Source organism: Stegostoma tigrinum, chromosome 7 (genome assembly GCF_030684315.1).
Source record: "Stegostoma tigrinum isolate sSteTig4 chromosome 7, sSteTig4.hap1, whole genome shotgun sequence".
Classification (NCBI taxonomy): domain Eukaryota; kingdom Metazoa; phylum Chordata; class Chondrichthyes; order Orectolobiformes; family Stegostomatidae; genus Stegostoma; species Stegostoma tigrinum.
Window position 1 is genome coordinate 72,596,945 of NC_081360.1, and position 18,952 is coordinate 72,615,896.

The 18,952-nt window shown below is 42.2% G+C and overlaps 1 protein-coding gene across 5 annotated transcripts in view; it reads left to right on the plus strand.

Annotated features, from left to right (window-relative positions):
- Positions 1–18,952, plus strand: part of rab3gap1 (RAB3 GTPase activating protein subunit 1) — a 100,586-nt gene that overhangs the window by 31,160 nt on the left and 50,474 nt on the right. For all 5 annotated transcript variants that reach the window (XM_048534432.2, XM_048534434.2, XM_048534437.2 and 2 more), the window contains one exon: positions 7,789–7,870. In XM_048534432.2, the coding sequence (XP_048390389.1) occupies positions 7,789–7,870 (82 nt within the window). The remainder of the gene's footprint in view (positions 1–7,788; positions 7,871–18,952) is intronic.

The window sequence follows — 18,952 nt, forward strand, 5'->3', positions numbered from 1 at the left end:
CATCACACTCCTGGCTTTGCAGATAGTAGGCAAGCTTTGGGGAATCAGGGGCTGAATGACTTGCTGCTGAATTTCCAGTGTCTAACTGGCTCTTGTAGCTATGGTAATTAAATGGCTGGTCCAGTTCAGTTTGTGTTCAGTGATAATCCTTGGGGTGTTGATGGTGGGCAGTTCAATGGTAGCCATTCCATTGAACGTCAGTCAGAAATGGTTGGATTCTCATTGGTTGGAGATAGTCAAAATTTAGTTTGTGTGGCAGGACTCTTACTTGCCCAAGCCTGAGTGTTTTCCTTGTCTTGCTGTTTAAAGGCGTTGGGAATGCTAATTTTATTTCTTTGCTCGTGAGACATGGGTGTAGCTGGCTGGCCAGTCAACATTTATTGCCCAACCCTGTCTGTCCTTGAGGTGGTGCTGTTGAGTTGCCTTGTTGAAACCATGCAGTCCACTGAGCATTGTGTGAACATTTCGACATCTGACTTGATGTAAAGGTAGTCATACATGGACAACCATAATCAGGTCTAGGATATTAGCCTGAGGGACACTTGCAGTAAAATCCCAGAGCTGGGATGATAGATCTACCACAACCACAATCATTATCCTCTGACCCCAAGCTATGGAATATTATCACCCGACTCTCATTGTATTCAATTTTCCTGGAGCTGCAGAAGAAGAATTGCCTTGGCAGAACCCAAACTGACCATTTAGTGAGCAGGTTATTGCTATGGAAATACCATTTGCACTGTCAAAGTCCCCTTCGATCACTTTTCTGACGATCGCTTAGTCTGAAGGGTAGTAATTTGCCTGATTAGATTTGCTCTCTTCTTTAAGTATGACATGCCTGAGTAACTTTCCACATTGCTGGTTAGTGCCAGTGTTAACAGCTACAATGAATGAAACAGCTTGGCTGCAGGCCTGGCTAGCTCTGGAGCACAAGCCTTCAATGTTGCTGTGGTGTCATTGGTGATTGTATATTTTTGCATTCAGTATCCTCTGGTTAATTGTTGAATTGCCCACAATTGGTTGTAAGGAGAGTGCAGAGATTTAATATATTCGATGGTTGTTGCATGATTCTGTTGTTTGGCAAACAAATAGTTCTGTGTTGTAGCTTCACCAGCTTAATACCAATATTTTTTGTAAGCTCGGTGCTACTCTAGAATGGTATCCTGCATTCTTCATTGCATCATACCTTAGCTTGATGGTAATGGTAGTCAGAGGGATATGCTGGGTAAATTTGATGGTGATGGCAGAGTGAGAGATGCTGCATTAACTTGATGGTAATGGTAGAATGAGGGATATGCTATGAGATTACCTTTTACAGAATAACATTCTGCTGATGACTGTTCGTGGATGTCCAGTTTTGAAATGCTGAATCTGTTTTGAATTTATCCTGTTAACGTCATGGTGGTATTGCCATGCATTGCTGTGGGTGGTATCCTCAATGTGAAGATGGGCCTTTGTCTTTCCAAAGACTATGTGGAGTCATGGAGATCTACAACGTCGTAATAGCCCCTTTGGCCCATTGTGTCTATGCCAGTCAAAAAACAGCTACCTAACTACTCTGACAATGTCTTTGAACAATTGGTCCATAGCTTTGAATGCCTGGGCATCACAAGTGCACATCGAAGTAAAAGTCTTGTTATATGAGGAGCAGTTGAGGACGCTGGGTCTGTACTCTGGAGTTTAGCAGGATGAGGGGGAATCTCATTGAAACTTACAGAATTCTGACGGTCCTGGAAAGAGTGGGTGTGGAAAAGATGTTTCCATTAGTAGGAGAGATGAGGATCCGAAGGCACTGTCTCAGAATGAAGTGACGACACTTTACTACTGAGATGAGGAGGAATTTCTTCAGCCAGAGGGTGGCGAATCTGTGGACCTCAATGCCGCAGAAGGTTGCAGAGGCCAAGTCATTGAGTGTATTTAAGACAGAGGTAGGTAAGTTCTTGATAACTCAGGGGATCAAGAGTCACAGGCAGAAAGCAGGAGAATTAGGTTGAGAATCATTATCAGCCAAGATCAAATGGCAGAGCACATTCAGTGGGCTGAGTGGCCTAATTCTGCTCCTACGTTTTATGGTCTTATATGCTTCTTAAATGTTTTGAGGGCTTTTGCCTCTGCCGCCCTTACACACAGCGAGTTCTAGATTCCACCACCCTCTGAGTCTCTTTTTTGTCACATCACCTCAAAACCTTCCATCCTTTACCTTAAATCTAGAATAAGTGGTCATTGATTCCTTCGTCAAGGGAAAAGTTTTCTGTCTGTTTAACCTTTTATCCTGTCATGGACAGATGAATCTGTGACAGGTGAAGGTAAGATTCAGTAGATTTCTCCTTTTGGTGCCTTCATCACCTGCTGCAACCCCAATCCATCATTCAGATCCAGATTCAATAATTGAATATAAATTTGCCCAGCTGATGAGAGGATTTGTACTTGTACCTGTGCCTAGAGTTTTAAAATCAAAATATCATTGATGCTTAGAATATGAAACAAGCACAGAGAACACTGGAGGAACTCAGCAGGTCGAGCTGCAAAGGTGGAGAGAGAAGAATGAACGTTTGAGCCCAGTGTGTCTCTTGTTTCGAACTTTCAGTTCAGACATGCTGTTTGATGTAATCTGCCAGACTTTAGGATGTGAGACTCATATACCAAGTATCTCTCAGCCTTGGAAATTCATGTACCACATTATTTATTTGTGTGATGGGCAGATCATCTTTTTGGATTGTTGGCAGTAGTGAACACCACTAATGTTGCTACTCTTAGAAGCACTTGAAACAGCTAGCTTCACTCTTGCTCAAATTTTTGACATACATTTAGTTCTGTACTATGAAATAACATTTATTAATATCAGTAACAGTAGAAAATACTGGTGATACTCGACAGATCTGGCAGCAATGAACAGAGAAACTGAGTTAATATTGGAGGTAACCAAGTGTGAAGCTGGATGAACGTAGCAGGCCAAGCAGCATCTCAGGAGCACAGAAGCTGACATTTTGGGCCTAGACCCTTCTTCAGAGAGCTAGGCCGGAAACATCAGCTTCTGTGCTCCTGAGATGCTGCTTGGCCTGCTGTGTTCATCCAGCTTCACACATGGTTATCTTGGATTCTCCAGCATCTGCAGTTCCCATTATCTCTTAATATTGGAGGTCATGAGTTTGTGCAATATACAGTGAGAGATCAGGGTAGCCATTGTAATGCAGGTTGACTTTGCACCTTATTTCAGGAGGAAGCATGGATGGTGAGCAAATGATTGGGGACCCTATTTATGAGGCTCTCAAGGTTTCTTTAGCATATGGAACTGAGGAGCTCTCAAGTATATATTGAGCAAGAGAGGTGGGCCTACAGCAAGCAGCCAGCTACATTCACCCTTCTAATTTTTTCAGTTGCATTACAGACTTCTGAGAGCTGCGTGTGGCAGTGGCTGGAGAATTCAGAAGTGAATATGTTGGCTTGCCAATCCATGGTCCATCTTTTGTGGCTGTATAACTTAGAACGTTAGCAGCCAATAGTAACAAGCCAACCTTGGTGCTGATTTCTCAATGAGTAAGAAAACACATTGGAATGTTTGGGTGGCCCAATACGCACAAAAGTAATGTCCCTCTACTCCCTGTCATGCCTATGGCTCTGTGCAGCATTAATTGGTCATAGACTTGGTTGATTTGGTACAAACAATTTTGACCTAAGAGTTCTTTCAAGTGTTAAGGACTGTTCATGAGTTCATTTGACATTGTGGTGAATAAAGAAGCAATGTTCGATTCAAGGCACCCATTGACGTTTGCACAATAGGCTACTTTGTGGTAAACTAGACCCAAATTCAGCAACTCAGGCAGTTCAATTCAATTTTAGCAACACTATATATTCTGAAATAGAGGCTTTTGCATGAGATCTAACTATGCTCAGTTGTTGCAAACATCTCTCAGATTCCATGAACTTGTCTCTCATTCAGTGATACCTAACCTCCTACCCTTGTACTGTTTCTGATTTGTAGATGATACTTACACTAATTTGTATCCTTTCATGAATGTTTTAATAGACACCATCCTGCAATTAAATTGTGTTCTTGCAAATATCCTGACCGTTCTGGTCGTCGTGTTATTGGAAGGATATTAAGCTAGACGGGGTTCAAAAAAATTCTATGGGGATGTTGCTGGGTATGGAAGGTTTGAGAAATGAAGGATTGGATCTGCTGGAGCTGTTTTCACTGGACCACAGGAGGTTGAGAGGTGGATTTATAGATGTTTATAAAATCATGGAGGGTGGATAGGGTTAATGATAGATGTCTTTTCTGTAAGGTGCGAATTTTGAAAGTGGGGTCATGCCTTTAAAGTGAGAAGAGAGAGATTTAAAAAGGATGTGAGGGACAAATTTTTTAGATGGTTCATGTGTGGAATGAGCTTCTGGAGGACATGGTGGAAGCAGGCACAGTTAGTGTTTAATAGATACTTAGATAAGCACATGAATAGGAAAGGTTTGGAGTGAAATAGGCCAAGAGTGGGATATTTGGAATGGACTGGTTGGACCGAAGGGTCTGTTTCCATGCTGTATGACGCTGACTGAGTGCGAGAGAACAGAAAAACAGGGTTAATGGTTTGAGTCCATTGTAACTGTACTTCACAGTAATGCTTTTCCCAGTACGGTATTCAAACCATATAGAACATTACAGCACAGTACAGGCCCTTGGGCCCTCGATGTTGTGCCAACCTGTCATACCGATCTCAAGCCCATCTAACCTACACTATTCCATGTTCATCCATATGCTTATCCAATGACGACTTAAATGTACTTAAAGTTGGCGAATCTACTACTGTTGCAGGCAAAGCGTTCCATTCCCTTACTACTCTCTGAGTAAAGAAACTACCTCTGACATCTGCCCTATATCTTTCACCCCTCAATTTAAAGCTATGCCCCCTCGTGCTCGCCGTCACCATCCTAGGAAAAAGGCTCTCCCTATCCACCCTATCTAACCTTCTGATTATTTTATATGTCTCAATTAAGTCACCTCTCAACCACCTTCTCTCTAATGAAAACAGCCTCAAGTCCCTCAGCCTCTCCTCGTAAGACCTTCCCTCCATACCAGGCAACATCCTAGTAAATCTCCTCTGCACCCTTTCCAAAGCTTCCACATCCTTCTTATAATGCGGTGACCAGAACTGTACACAATACTCCAAGTGCGGCCGCACCAGAGTTTTGTACAGCTTCACCATAACCTCTTGGTTCCGGAACTCGATCCCTCTATTAATAAAAGCTAAAACACTGTATGCCTTCTTAACAGCCCTGTCAACCTGGGTGGCAACTTTCAAGGATCTGTGTACATGGACACCGAAATCTCTCTGCTCATCTACACTACTAAGAATCTTACCATTAGCCCTGTACTTTGCCTTCTGGTTGCTCCTACCAAAGTGCATCACCTCACACTTGTCTGCACTAAACTCCATTTGCCACCTCTCAGCCCAGCTCTGCAGCTTATCTATGTCTCTCTGCAACCTACAGCATCCTTCGTCACTATCCACAACTCCACCGACCTTAGTGTCGTCTGCAAATTTACTAACCCATCCATCTACGCCCTCATCCAGGTCATTTATAAAAATGACAAACAGCAGTGGACCCAACACCAACCCTTGCGGTACACCACTAGTAACTGCGCTCCAGGATGAAGGTATACAGCTCATTTGCCAAACATGGGACTACGACTGAAAAGCTGCACATGTCTTTTGCAAAACGTGAACTCCTGGAAGTGCTGGTCACATAATAGACCATCATTTACCAGCAGGGAATTACAGTATTTCCTAAAGTCGAATCCCATTAGCATATGTAAGCATAATACATCAGGCTGCTTATTAAAATTTGGTTGTATGAAATAGGTTGTGATAAGTTATGGAAGTAGATAATAGTTCTCAATTTGTGCCACTTGCAGCACATTGTGTCCTTCTCTTTCATGCATTCCTAATGTGTACTTTGAATTTGTAGTTTTAGTAACTCCTGGTCCTTTTCATAGTTAAACATAAAGTTGTAATTTAGTTGTGTCAATAATAGCTGCTATACGAACGGCTGTAATCCCTCTTGAACTCTTAACAGTTTTAAAGATAGTGAATTAGAAATGTGTTGTTACATTACTTGCTGATTGTTCAAATATCTTGTATCAGTAACATTGGACCCTTTCCAAATAAGTCTAGCTTTATTTTATTTCTTTTTCTAAATGCCTTTTTGGTAATGGCTATTCTGATCTTAAGGTAAACATTGTTTACACTTGACTGTTTTTCTTGTGTTTTAAAGGCCTTAATTTGGTATGTAGATTTTTTTTATAAAGAAGGTGGTAAGACTTGAAATTTTCTGCCGCAGGTTGTTAAAACAAAATCTGTGCATGTGTCATGCAGTTGTGGGACCTGGGCGCTGTTGTCTGGCCAGCACTTACTGCCTGTCCCTAATTTTTCTTGAATGTGGTGGCGAGCTGCCTTCTTGAAACCACCGCAGACATTTGCTGAAGACCCAGAATGCCCTTTATGGAGAGAATTCCATGATTTTGACCCTGTGACAGTGAAGGAACAGCGATTTATATGTCGGAAGTCAGGATGATAAGTTGCTTGGAGAGAATCTTGCAGGTAGTGTCACTCCCGTGTACGTACGATTTTACAAGGGATTTATGTATCTGGAAAAAGAGGAATAGTAAAGGGAAAGTAAAGTAATGTTAGAAAACATTAGAGCGGTTGCTGATGGATTAATTATTAAAGTGACTTTTGGGCAGAGTTGGTTGGTATTGTCCAGCAGATTCATTCTTCATGGTAAAGCTTAATTGTATTTTAAAAGAATATGCTCAAATTTCATAGCTCTGACCTTAAACTAAAGGCAGTCTAATTATTGACAATTTTTATGACAACTTTTAAGTTTCAGCCATGGCTTAGTTGGTAGCAGGCTTTCCATGAAGTCAGAAAGTTATTTGTTCAAGTCCACTCCTATTTAGGTCAACTGAGATCTCACCCATCAGTTAAAGAACTGCTGGGGAGCCCCTTTTTGATTCCTTGAGGTCTCCAATTGGAAATTGGCAGAGTGGTGGTTGCTTCACTTAAATTATTATGGAATCCCTCAAACAACATTGCAAGAACGGATTATCTGGTCATTATTACATTGCTATTTGTGGCAAATTGATGTGCATAAATCAACTGATGTGCTTCTGATATTGCAAAAGCAATTGTGTTGTAAAAGCATTTTAAACGTTGGGGAAAACTGGGTGCAAGTGCAAGTCTTTTCATATCAACAATCAGTAGCTAATATAATGTTTTGTGATGTTTTTATGTACTGGTTAGAAGTAGAGCTGCAGAAATCTGAACTAAGGGAGCAAAATGATGATTGTCACAAGTCTAAATACTGTAAAAATTATGAATAATCAAAAAACTAATGCGTATGGATAATTTGATCGTGTGTAACTGGAGAACCACAGCAGGTCAGGCATCATCAGACGAGCAGGAGAGTTGATGTTTTGGGCCTAGGCCCTTCAGCAGGAGACCTGTATCGATGGTACACTGTATCGACTCTGACTCCAGCATCTGCTGTTCCAGCTATCTCTGTATGGTGTAAATCTAGGCTTATCGAGCGTTAATCCCCTGGACTTGAGAAAAAAAATTACCTTCAGGCTTTTCACAGAAGTTCTATTTGCTGTATGTTATCTTATGGCCTGGATAATTCAGGAATTTATAGTTAATTCATGTATGGTAGATATTTATTAGCTACATAAGACTTTGAAAGTTTGACATTTTATGTGAGCAAAGTGCCTTGTACACAATTTTCCTTCATGTGTAGATTTTGATGCATTGGTTGGAGGAGAAGTGGGTGGTCTAGAATTTGGAAAATTACCATTTGGAGCATGTGAAGACCCGATAAGGTAAGGCTGCAACTTGATGCAAATTGTAATAGTAAATTAGGCTTTTTTTTTCTGATCCTGCAGTGTATTGTAGTAGGAGAAATGTTTTCAGTTTAAAAAGTGAAGTTTTGGTAATGTTATTTGCCTACCTGTTATCAGTTAAATAAGGAGTTCTACCACTGGACTGGATATAGACAATATAACCTTTTTAAATATAATTATTGCTACCAATTACAAACAATAAACTGAAGCAAAAACATAACAGCTCTGTAGAAATATAGCTTCACTATCTGTGCTCAGCATGCAAAGATGATCAATCTTGCTACACCCAATGGCTCTGGTGCCACAAATCTTTCAGAGAGCTTTGCTTAAAAGGTTGCTTGCCTGTACTTAAATTGAATTTTTCTGTAGGTCTTACACAAATACTCCATGCATTCAACTTCAGTACTCTTCCCTTCTTGACTTTTTGCTGTCTCAGTTTCTGGTGGTACACTATAACAACTGTGTCAGCCTGTTGACTGTCACAGCAACCTTGTATATTTGTCCTTACAGCTTAGACCATGTAAGGACCCCATTCTGATTTTTCGCGAGGAGAGCGAGAGAGCCACACAGAGAGAGCACCAGGAGGCTGCTGGGAAGGTAACGTTTTTTTACCACTTTAAAAAGCTTACCTCGAGCGGGAGTGGTCTTCATTTATTTATTTGAACAGTGGCTGAACCCGAGACTCTACACGTGTAGTGTCTCCCTCCCGCCCTCCTCCCCTAACCAAAAAAAAACTCGGTGGTGTGTAGGTAAGGTAAGGCTTATTCTGTTTCACATTTCTTTATACATCGTGTGATTGCCAAAAACCTTTTGGTTCCTTTTTCATTTATCTAAGTTCAGTTTAATAATGTCAGGAGATCTCACATCCGTGTTGTGCTCCTCTTGCTCAATGTGGGAGCTCAGGGACAAGACTCATGTCCCCGACTCCTTCACGTGCAGGAAGTGTGTCCAGCTGCAGCTCTTGTTAGACCGCATGACGGCTCTGGAGCTGCGGATGGACTCACTTTGGAGCATACACGATGCTGAGGTGGTCGTGGATAGCACGTTTAGCAATTTGGTCACACCGAAGATTAGGATTGCTGAGGGAGATAGCGAATGGGTGTCCAAAAGGCAGAGGAAGAGCAGGAAGGCAGTGCAGGAGTCCCCTGCGGTCATCTCCCTCCAAAACAGGTATTCCGTTTTGAATATTGTTGGGAGAGATGGCTCATCAGAGGAAGGCAGCAGTAGCCAGGTTCACGGCACCATGGCTGGCTCTGCTGTACAGAAGGGCGGGAAAAAGAGTGGAAGGGCGATAGTCATTGGGGATTCAATTGTAAGGCGTGTAGATAGGACCTCCAAAGGTAGTAATCCCAGGATTGCTACCAGTGCCACGTGCTAGTTAGTGCAGAAATGAAAGAATAGCTAGGATGAATGTGTGGCTTGAGAGATGGTGTAGGAGGCAGGGGTTCAGATTTTTCGGACATTGGAACTGGTTCTGGGGAAGGTGGGACTAGTACAAATTGGACGGTCTACATCTGAACTAGACTAGAATCAATGTCCTTGGGGGTGCTTTTGCTAATGCTGTGGGGGAGGGTTTAAACTAATGTTGGCAGGGGGATGGGAACCAAATATTGGACAGAAAAGAGGTAGAAACGAAAGCCTGTAGGGAACTAGATAATGGAGTCGGTGTGACTAAAGGGAATAGTAGTCGGGGAGCAGATGATGAACACAAAGGGACAAGTGGCCTGAGGCGCATTTTTTTTAATGCGAGATGTGTAGTAGATAAGGCAGATGAGCTTAGGGCTTGGATCAGTACCTGGAGGTATGACGTTATTGCTATTACTGAGACTTGGTTGAGGGAAGCGCATGACTGGCAAGTAGTTGTCCCAGGATATTGATGCTTCAGGCGGGACAGAGAGGGAGGTGTAAAAGGGGTGGAGGAGTTGCAGTAATGGTCAAAGACGATATCACAGCCTCACTGAAGGAGGGCACCATGGAGGACTCAAGCAGTGAGGCAATCTGGGTAGAACTCAGAAATAGGAAGGATACAGTAACAATGCTGGGCTGTACTACAGGTCTCCCAACAGCGAGCGTGAGAGAGAGGTACAAATATGTAAACAGATAATGAAAAGGTGTAGGAGAAACAGGGTGGTGGTGATGGGAGATTTTAATTTTCCCAACATTGACTGGGATTCACTCAGTGTTAGGGGTCAAGACAAAGCAGAATTTGTAAGGTGTGTCCAGGAGGGTTTTCTAGAGCAGTATGTATGTAGTCCAACTCGGGAAAGGGCCATACTGGACCTGGTGCTGGGGAATGAACCCTGCCAGGTGGTTGATATTACAGTAGGGGACTACTTTGGAAATAGCAACCACAATTCCATAAGTTTTACAATACTCATGGACAAGGATAGAAGTGGTCCTAAAGGAAGAGTACTCAACTGGGGGAAGGCCGACTATACCAAGATTCGGCAGGATCTGAGGAATGCAGATTGGGAGAAACTGTTTGAAGGTAAATCCACATTGGATATGTGGGAGGCTTTTAAGGAGAGGTTGATTAGCGTGCAGGAGAGACATTTTCCTTTGAAAATGAGGAATAGAAAAGGCAAGGTTAGGGAGCCATGGATGACAGGTGAAATTGTGAGACTAGCTAAGAGAAAAAAGGAAGCATACATGAGGTCTAGGCGACTGAAGACAGACGAAGCTTTGCAAGAATATCGGGAATGTAGAGCGAATCTGAAAAAAGGATGAAGAGGGCTAAGAGAAGACATGAGATATTGCTGGCAAACATGGTTAAGGAAAATCCCAAAGCCTTTTATTCATATATAAAGAGCAAGAGGGTAACTAGAGAAAGGATTGGCCCACTTAAAGACAAAGAAGGAAAGTTATGCGCTGAGTCAGAGAAAATGGGTGACATTGTTAACGAGTACTTTGCATCGGTATTCACCAAGGAGAGGGACATGACGGATGTTGAGGTTAGGGATAGATGATTGCTTAGTCTAGGTCAAGTTGACATAAGGAAGGAGGAAGTGTTAGGTATCCTAAAAGACATGAAGATGGACAAGTCCCCAGGTCCGGATGGGATCTATCCCCAGGTTCTAAGGGATGCGAGAGAGGAAATAGCCGGGGCCCTAACAGATACCTTTGCAGCGTCCTTCGACACGGGTGAGGTCCCAGAGGACTGGAGACTTGCTAATGTTGTCCCCTTGTTTAAAAAGGGCAGCAAGGATAATCCAGGTAATTATCGACTGGTGAGCCTGACGTCAGTGGTAGGGAAGCTACTGGAGAAGGTACTGAGGGATAGGATCTATTCCCATTTGGAAGAAAATGGGCTTATCAGTGATAGGCAACATGGTTTTGTACAGGGAAGGTCATGTCTTACCAACTTAATAGAATTCTTTGAGGACGTGACAAAGTTGATTGATGAGGGAAAGGCTGTAGATGTCATATACATGGACTTCAGTAAGGTGTTTGATAAGGTTCCCTATGGCAGGCTGATGGAGAAAGTGAAGTCACTTGGGGTCCAGGGTGTGCTAGCTGGATGGGTAAAAAACTGGCTGGGCAACAGGAGACAGGATATAAGTAGAAGGGAGTTTCTCAAATTGGAGACCTGTAACCAGTGCTGGGACCACTGTTGTTTGTGATATATGTAAATGATCTGGAGGAAGGTGTAGGTGGTCTGATCAGCAAGTTTGCTGATGACACTAAGATTGGTGGAGTTGCTGATAGTGAAGGGGACTGTCAGAAATTACAGCAGAATATAGATAGACTGGAGAGTTGGGCAGATAAATGGCAGATGGAGTTCAAGCCGTGCAAATGCGAGGTGATGCATTTTGGAAGATCAAATTCAAGGGTGAACTATGCAGTAAATGGAAAAGTCCTAGGGAAAATTGATGAACAGGGAGATCTGAGTGTTCAGGTCCATTGTTCCCTGAAGGTGACAACACAGGTGAATAGGGTGGTCAAGAAGGCATATGGCATGCTTTCCTTCATTGGGCAGGGCATTGAGTACAAGAGTTGGCAGAACATGTTGCAGTTGTATAGGACTTTGGTTCGGCCACATTTGGAGTACTGTGTGCCGTTCTGGTCGCCACATTACCAAAAGGATGTGGATGCTTTGGAGAGGGTGCAGAGGAGGTTCACCAGGATGTTGCCTGGTATGGAGGGTGCTAGCTATGAAGAGATGTTGAATAGACTAGGATTATTTTCATTTGAAAGACAGAGATTGAGGGGTGACCTGATTGAGGTCTACAAAATCATGAGGGGTATAGACAGGGTGGATAGCAAGAAGCTTTTCCCCAGAGTGGGGGACTCAATTACTAGGGCTCATGAGTTCAAAGTGAGAGGAGGAAAGTTTAAGGGAGATATGCGTGGAAAGTTCTTTACACAGTGGGTGGTGGGCGCCTGGAACGTGTTGCCACCGGAGGTGGTAGACGCAGACACGTTAGCATCTTTTAAGATATATTTGGACAGGTACATGGATAAGCATGGAGCAAATGGACACAGACCATTAGAAAATAGATGACAGGTTAGACAGAGGATCTTGATCGGCGCAGGCTTGGAGGGCCGAAGAGCCTGTTCCTGTGCTGTAGGTTTCTTTGTTTCTTTGTTCTCCTGAATCTTTTAATCTCTGTTGCAACTGTTTCAATGATCCATGATACTGAAATGTCATTCTATTTTCTTTAAGTGAAGATATCGTTTTCATTCTCTTCCACAGTAGGTGACAAGGCTCATGTCCCCCGCACTACATATTCCACACGTCTGATTTCACCCCTTTTTCCTGTCCCAAAGCTACAAAGTTGTCCTTGTCCTCACTTTGCATTGCACTGACCTCAATATTCAATGATAACTTTTCACCAACTCCATCATGATGCCACCATCAAACAAGTCTTACTCTGCCCTTCTGTTTCAGCATTCCTAATGGACAATTCCTTCTGTGATACCTTGGCCCAATTCTCAGTCAACTCTGTATCTCCAACAGCTTCAGTTTGCCTGGCACTTCAATTCTTTATATTGTCCTCATGCTATCATTTCCGTCCTTGGCCTTCTGCACAGTTTCAGTGAACCTCAAGCTAAGCTTGATGAACAGCACCTCCTATTTTGATTGGGAGATAGCAAGAACTGCAGATGCTGGAGTCAGAGATAAGTGTGGAGCTGGAGGGATGCAGCAGGCCAGGCAGCACCAGAGGAGGAGGAAAGTTTGGGTGTGGAATGAACTGGCTGAGAAAGTGGTGGATGCAAGTACACTCATAATATTTAAAAGATATTTGAATAAATGCATGAATAGGAAAGATTTGGAGGGATTTGGGCCAAATGTAGGCAAGTGAGACTAGTTTAGGTTCGGAACATGATTGACGTGGACTGATTGGACTGAAAGGTCTGTTTCCACTCTGCATGTCTCTGATTGCACAGTGTCCAATATCATGCATGGCTTATCAGATGCTGAATCAGTCTATGTCCAAAGGCATCAAGACTGAGATAATATCCAGGTTTGGGTAAATAAGTGACAAATAACGTCTGTGCCACAAAGATACCAGGCAATGAACATCTTCAACAAGAGTATCTAACCATCACCCATGACGTTTTACAGCATTACCATTCCTGAATTTACTGCTGCCAGCATCCTAAGGGTTGCCATTGTCTAGAAACTTAACTACTCGTATAGTTATAATAAATGTAAGTAAATAATAAAAATAAATAGTCATGTAAATAAATAACATCTTCCCACCCTTGGCCTCATACCATGTCCAACCCTCCCTCTCATCCCTGCCCCTTGACCTGACACAACCTGTCCATCTTCCGTCTCATCTATCCGCCCCTCCCACCTCACTGACCAATTCCCACCACTGTCAACCTGCACTCACCTATCACTATCTGCCCTACCTTTCCCAGCCTAACCCCACCGTTCTTTCTTTTTATTTCTGAGCACCCTTCCCCCTTCCCGATTATTGAAGAAAGGTCCTGATCCAAAATGTCAACTTTCCTGCCCCTGTGATGCTGCCTGGCCTGCTGTGTTCCTCCAGCTCCACACTGTTATCTCTGACACTAGCATCTGTAGTTCTTGCTATCTCTGATATAAATACTGTGATAATAAGGGAGTGTCAGATGCTAGGAATAATATAGCAAGTGCACCTCTTGACTCCCCAGAGCCTGTCCACCACCTACAGGGTACAAGACAGGAGGATCATGGAATGCTCCACTTTTCCTTGGATCACTGCAGCTCCATTAACACTAAAGCAGCCTGACATCATCCAGGACAAAGCAGCCCACTTGACTGCACCACATCCACAAATAATCACTGCCTCCAAACTGCTCACCATCCTCGTTTGGAAATATAATGCTTTTCCTTCAGTGTCGCTGGCTCAGAATCCTGGAACTTCTTAAAGGCATTGTGGGTCTACCTACACACGTAAATAGCAGCTCACTAGCACCTTGTTAAAGGCAACTAGGGATGAACAGTAAATGCTGGCCTATCCAGTGATGCTGTCATGTCGTAAATGCATATAAAAATACACACACCTGTTTTTGAATGTTTGAATTTCTCTTTAGCGCTGAACAACCTATTAAAGTATGATTCTCTACTGTTCTGCTCTGTTTTTTGCAGCAATTTATGGACCTAATGTTACTGTCTCAACATGCTTCCTTGTTTCCCATGTCCCTGGAGAGTTTTGTTCAAAGCCACCTGCCCCAGAGTTTAGTAGTTGTGGATTTTGTTTTTGCGCCTCTCCTGAACTGTTTCAAGTCATGAATTCATCTGTCTTGCCCTTCTGTTTCTGTAATCACTTGTACCTGATAGTAATGGAGTAATCTGGACATTACCACTTTTGAGGTCTTCCTTGCTAGGTTTCTACCTGGCTCTCAAAATTTCTGACTGTAGGACTATGTCCCTCTTCCAACTTAGGTTATTGTTGACAACATGGACTAGGATCTCTGGCTGATCACTGTGCTCTGGAAGAATGTCTTGTAGCCAATCTGTAGCATTCTTGAACCTGTCACCAGGAAGTAGGGATACTATGCTGGACTCTCATGTATGGCTGCTAAAATGCCTGTCTCCTCCCTCAGAAATTAATCCACTGCTCTTTTCTCTCCGTTTTTTCTCTTCCTGTTTTTTCAAGTCTTTCATGGGATTTGGATCAGAATTTAAGGTCTGTGCTGAAGTGCCTTATCTTGAATTGTTGGAGTCCTCTGGATGTGAGTATCCACAGTGTTATTTGACCTGGTGACAGTGAATGAGCATTGATACAGCATCATATTAGGATTGAGAGAGATTTGGAAGGAAATGTGAGATTGTGTTCAAAGAACCAGACGACCAGGATCAGTGAGTGGCGAAAATAGCCTCTTTATTGTACATTTATAGCAACATGATGTAAGGCTAAAGAGAATCCCAAAATCAAAGCTCAAAAGAAGCTGTTTTTATACAGAATTCAAGTATATATTAATGTTCCAACACTTGAGCGTTAAGCAGTAGATATTGTACAAAACCATTTTGCAGGAAATTGGAGATGGTTTAAACATGTGCCAAATGGCAGCTGTTATTCAGTAGTAATGGTTATTTTGATGAGATTAGCGTGTCTTTCTGGTTTGTCCTTATATAATTCAAAAGGTGTTAGTCTCGTTATTGTCAAGGTTAGAATTTTCAAGTTGAAAAAGACACCCTGTGTTTATTTTAAAAATAGAATTCTGAGTTCCCAACAGTTTTGATTGTCTGTGGTTTTTATTTACAATTTCGTGTTTAGTTAGTTTCATGATTGCCTCCATCTGTGGATTCTATTTACTATCATTCAATTGGTTTCGTGGTCACACCTGTGTAGTAGTGTTGTCAGTTTCATTCATTCATTCAAAGTCGCGCAGGTCTGGACTTAGTGCTGTTACTTTTATTAGCGGGTTAAAGGTTGCTTACATACACTGCATAGCGATCTGTTAAGTTTTACTGGTGGCCTAAAGTTTTATATACATGTTGAATAAAAACTTGGGACAAGTACCTGGTTATGTAATATATAAGAAAAGTCTGCAGAGAAGTCACATTTCACTTTAAAGGAAGAGGGCTAGTCCAGTTATCACCTTTGAATGATACTTGGAGCTACTCTTGCTGGAGAGGGATATAGATAAAAGGCTTGGTAATAGCACCTATTCGCAGTTGGATTTTAATAACAAATAACATTTTTTTTGATGTGGGGGTGCAGAAAGGTTGCATTCTGTACTGTCTGCGCAGTTTTATTCGCCGCCACACCTGACTGCAATAGGGTGAGGTTTAGGGTTTGAATGGAATGTTGGTCTTGTTAAATGGAGTAGTTTACATAACGTGTTATGGATGACTGCACTTTCAAGTGGGGTGTAACTGCAAGTTGTAACCTGATACAGTAGCCAGCCCCTGAATTAGTTTGAATGGGGGGTGGCTGGTACATAGAAATCTGCAGTTAGTGTTATCACCATGAATTAATGGGTTAATAGATTAACAGACATGATTTATGGAGTTATATTAAAAATTGTTAATAGACATGAATTCTGATCCATCAAGAACTTGCAGGAAGTGGTGTTCCCACGCATCTGCTGTCTTTATTCCTCGAGGTGGTAGACTTTGCAGGTTTAGAATGTGTTGTTGAAGGAGCTTTGGTGTCTTGCCCCCTTTACAGCTGGCCTTCATATGGTGCAATGGGCTTGACCTTTGCTGAGCTCCTTTGAAGAATATTACCTTCACCAGGTATCCAGAATGGAAAACTGATTCTCAAGTAGGATCTCCATTGGACTCTTGCATTACCTGTCTGATTCTCTTGTGCTGTCTGGTGGTTGCCTATTTCCAGCCTGCCTGCATGCTCTGAATCTGTGATGTAACTACCTCTGAGCTTTGGTGTAGTTGCACCACTCCAGTTGTTGTTCAAGTTCCGATACATGGAGACCAAGTTTCTGCAGCTGATGACACCTGCATGAGTTTGTACATGTCATATAGTATACCTACATTTTGCCTCTTGCCGAAGAATGGACATTCCTTATGGTTAAGGTGCCTTGCTACACTTTAAGATTACTTTTGACTTATTTACTATCAGCAAAAGATTAGAAATTAATGAAGTGAACAGGTCTCCTGTGATGTAGTTATTTGATTTTTATTTTCAAACTCTATTCTCTATTGCAGCTTTGTCTCACAGTAGCTTCAAAAAGATAGAAAGAAAAAAGAAGAATCTCCCTCCTCTCCTTGCCAAATCCTCATACTTAACAAACTCTCTAATTCCACTCTCTTCCACTGCACTTAACCCTTCTTATATGTACTACCGAGATTCTGAACTATTACTGTCTGGCAATGGCAAAGCCCTTTTAGGCCAACTATATAATGAGCTAATCTCACCTTCATTCCAGCAGTCAGCTTGATTAGATTCATCCAAACCTGGAAGAAACATAAAATGTGAAAGGAGTAAATTTAAGTAAAATGAAGATTTTAGCGGGATTGTGGGCCAAATGCTGGCAAATGGAACTGGGTCAGGTTAGGATGTCTGAACAGCATAGATGACTTGGACCAAAGGTCTTTTTCTGTGCTGTATGACACTGACTCTATGACAAATTGCAAGCAAGCATAATGAGATTTTTGTTTTAAAAAAGGTTTGTCCCTTAAAAATTTAAACTGTCAAAGTAGCAAACAGTTGGAAAAAAAACTTAAAAACTCCCTACTCTCAAAACCTACAAGAATTACACAGAACACAGAACAATACAGTGCAGAACAGGCCCTTCAGTGCTCGATGTTGCGCCGACCTGTGAAGTATTCTAAGCCCATCTCCCTACACTATCCCATCATCATCCATATGCTTATCTAAGGACTGTTTAAATGCTCCTAATGTGGCTGAGTTAACTACATTGGCAGGCAGGGTGTTCCACGCTCTTACCACTCTGAGTAAAGAACCTGCCTCTGACATCTGTCTTAAATCTATCACCCCTCAATTTGTAGCTATGCCCCCTCGTAGAAGCTGACGTCATCATCCTCGGAAAAAGACTCTCACTGTCCACCCTTTCTAATCCTCTAATCATCTTGTATGTCTCTTGTTTTAGACTCCTCCACCCCAGGGTTGAGACTTTGGCTATTCACCCGAACCATATCTCTCATGACTTTACAAACCTCTACAAGGTCACCTTGATGCTCCAGGGAAAATATCCCCAGCTTATTCAGCCTCTCCCTAGAGCTCAAAGCCGCCAACTCTGACAGCATCCTTTTCTGAACCTTTTCAGGTTTCACCAATGTCCTTCCTGTAACAGGGAGATGAGAACTGAAGGCAGTATTAATTACACTTTGTCTATTCTGAATGTACTAAAATAGCTCTTTAAATATCTGCCACTGTATCTCAACTGATTTACCCCAAACAATTTCTGCTCTTTGCCATCATGTGACCATGCCTCTGTAGTTGCTATCCGATTATACATATTTATTTCTATGCAGTCAGTTCATCTGTTTTGTTACAGACCCTGTGCACATTCAAATACGTGTCTTTTTACCATTGCTGAAATCCCTAGGCTGGTACACTCTGCCCCTTTCTTTATGGCTCTGATCTATAATTTCCTTATTTTTGTCTTCTCTATCTGATTCACAGAATCTTCCAAAAGTTGATACTCACACCTGTTACTTAGTTTAGAGCTCTGTGTGCCACCTTAGTTTTGACAGCAGAACACTGTTTGCAGCATGGTCCAGTTGAAGTCTGTGAAGGTCAAACCTACTGTTTCCGCTTTTCACAGCGTTGGTGACAGTGCCTAATGATCAAAACTAATTTCTCCCACAATCTTTGTCACAAATTTGTCTGTAATTTTATTTATCCTATGCCAATTTGCTCATTGCTCTGATGTTGCTGCAAAGATAATTATCTTTCAAGCTGCTCATAATCCCTGTACAGAATCTTTTTCCTAGTTGTACCTACGTCATTGGTACCTCCATTAAGCACCACTATTATAGCTTCTCCCTACCTGTACAAGTTGCTCTGTAGCCCTAAGTAAGTGTCTCGAACCCTTACACTGGGCAGGCAACATAGCTGTCCAACTCAAGTGCTGTCCACCAAGCAGATGCTGCTCTCATCCATACAAAAAGAACCTTGAACCTCTTGGACAACTTCA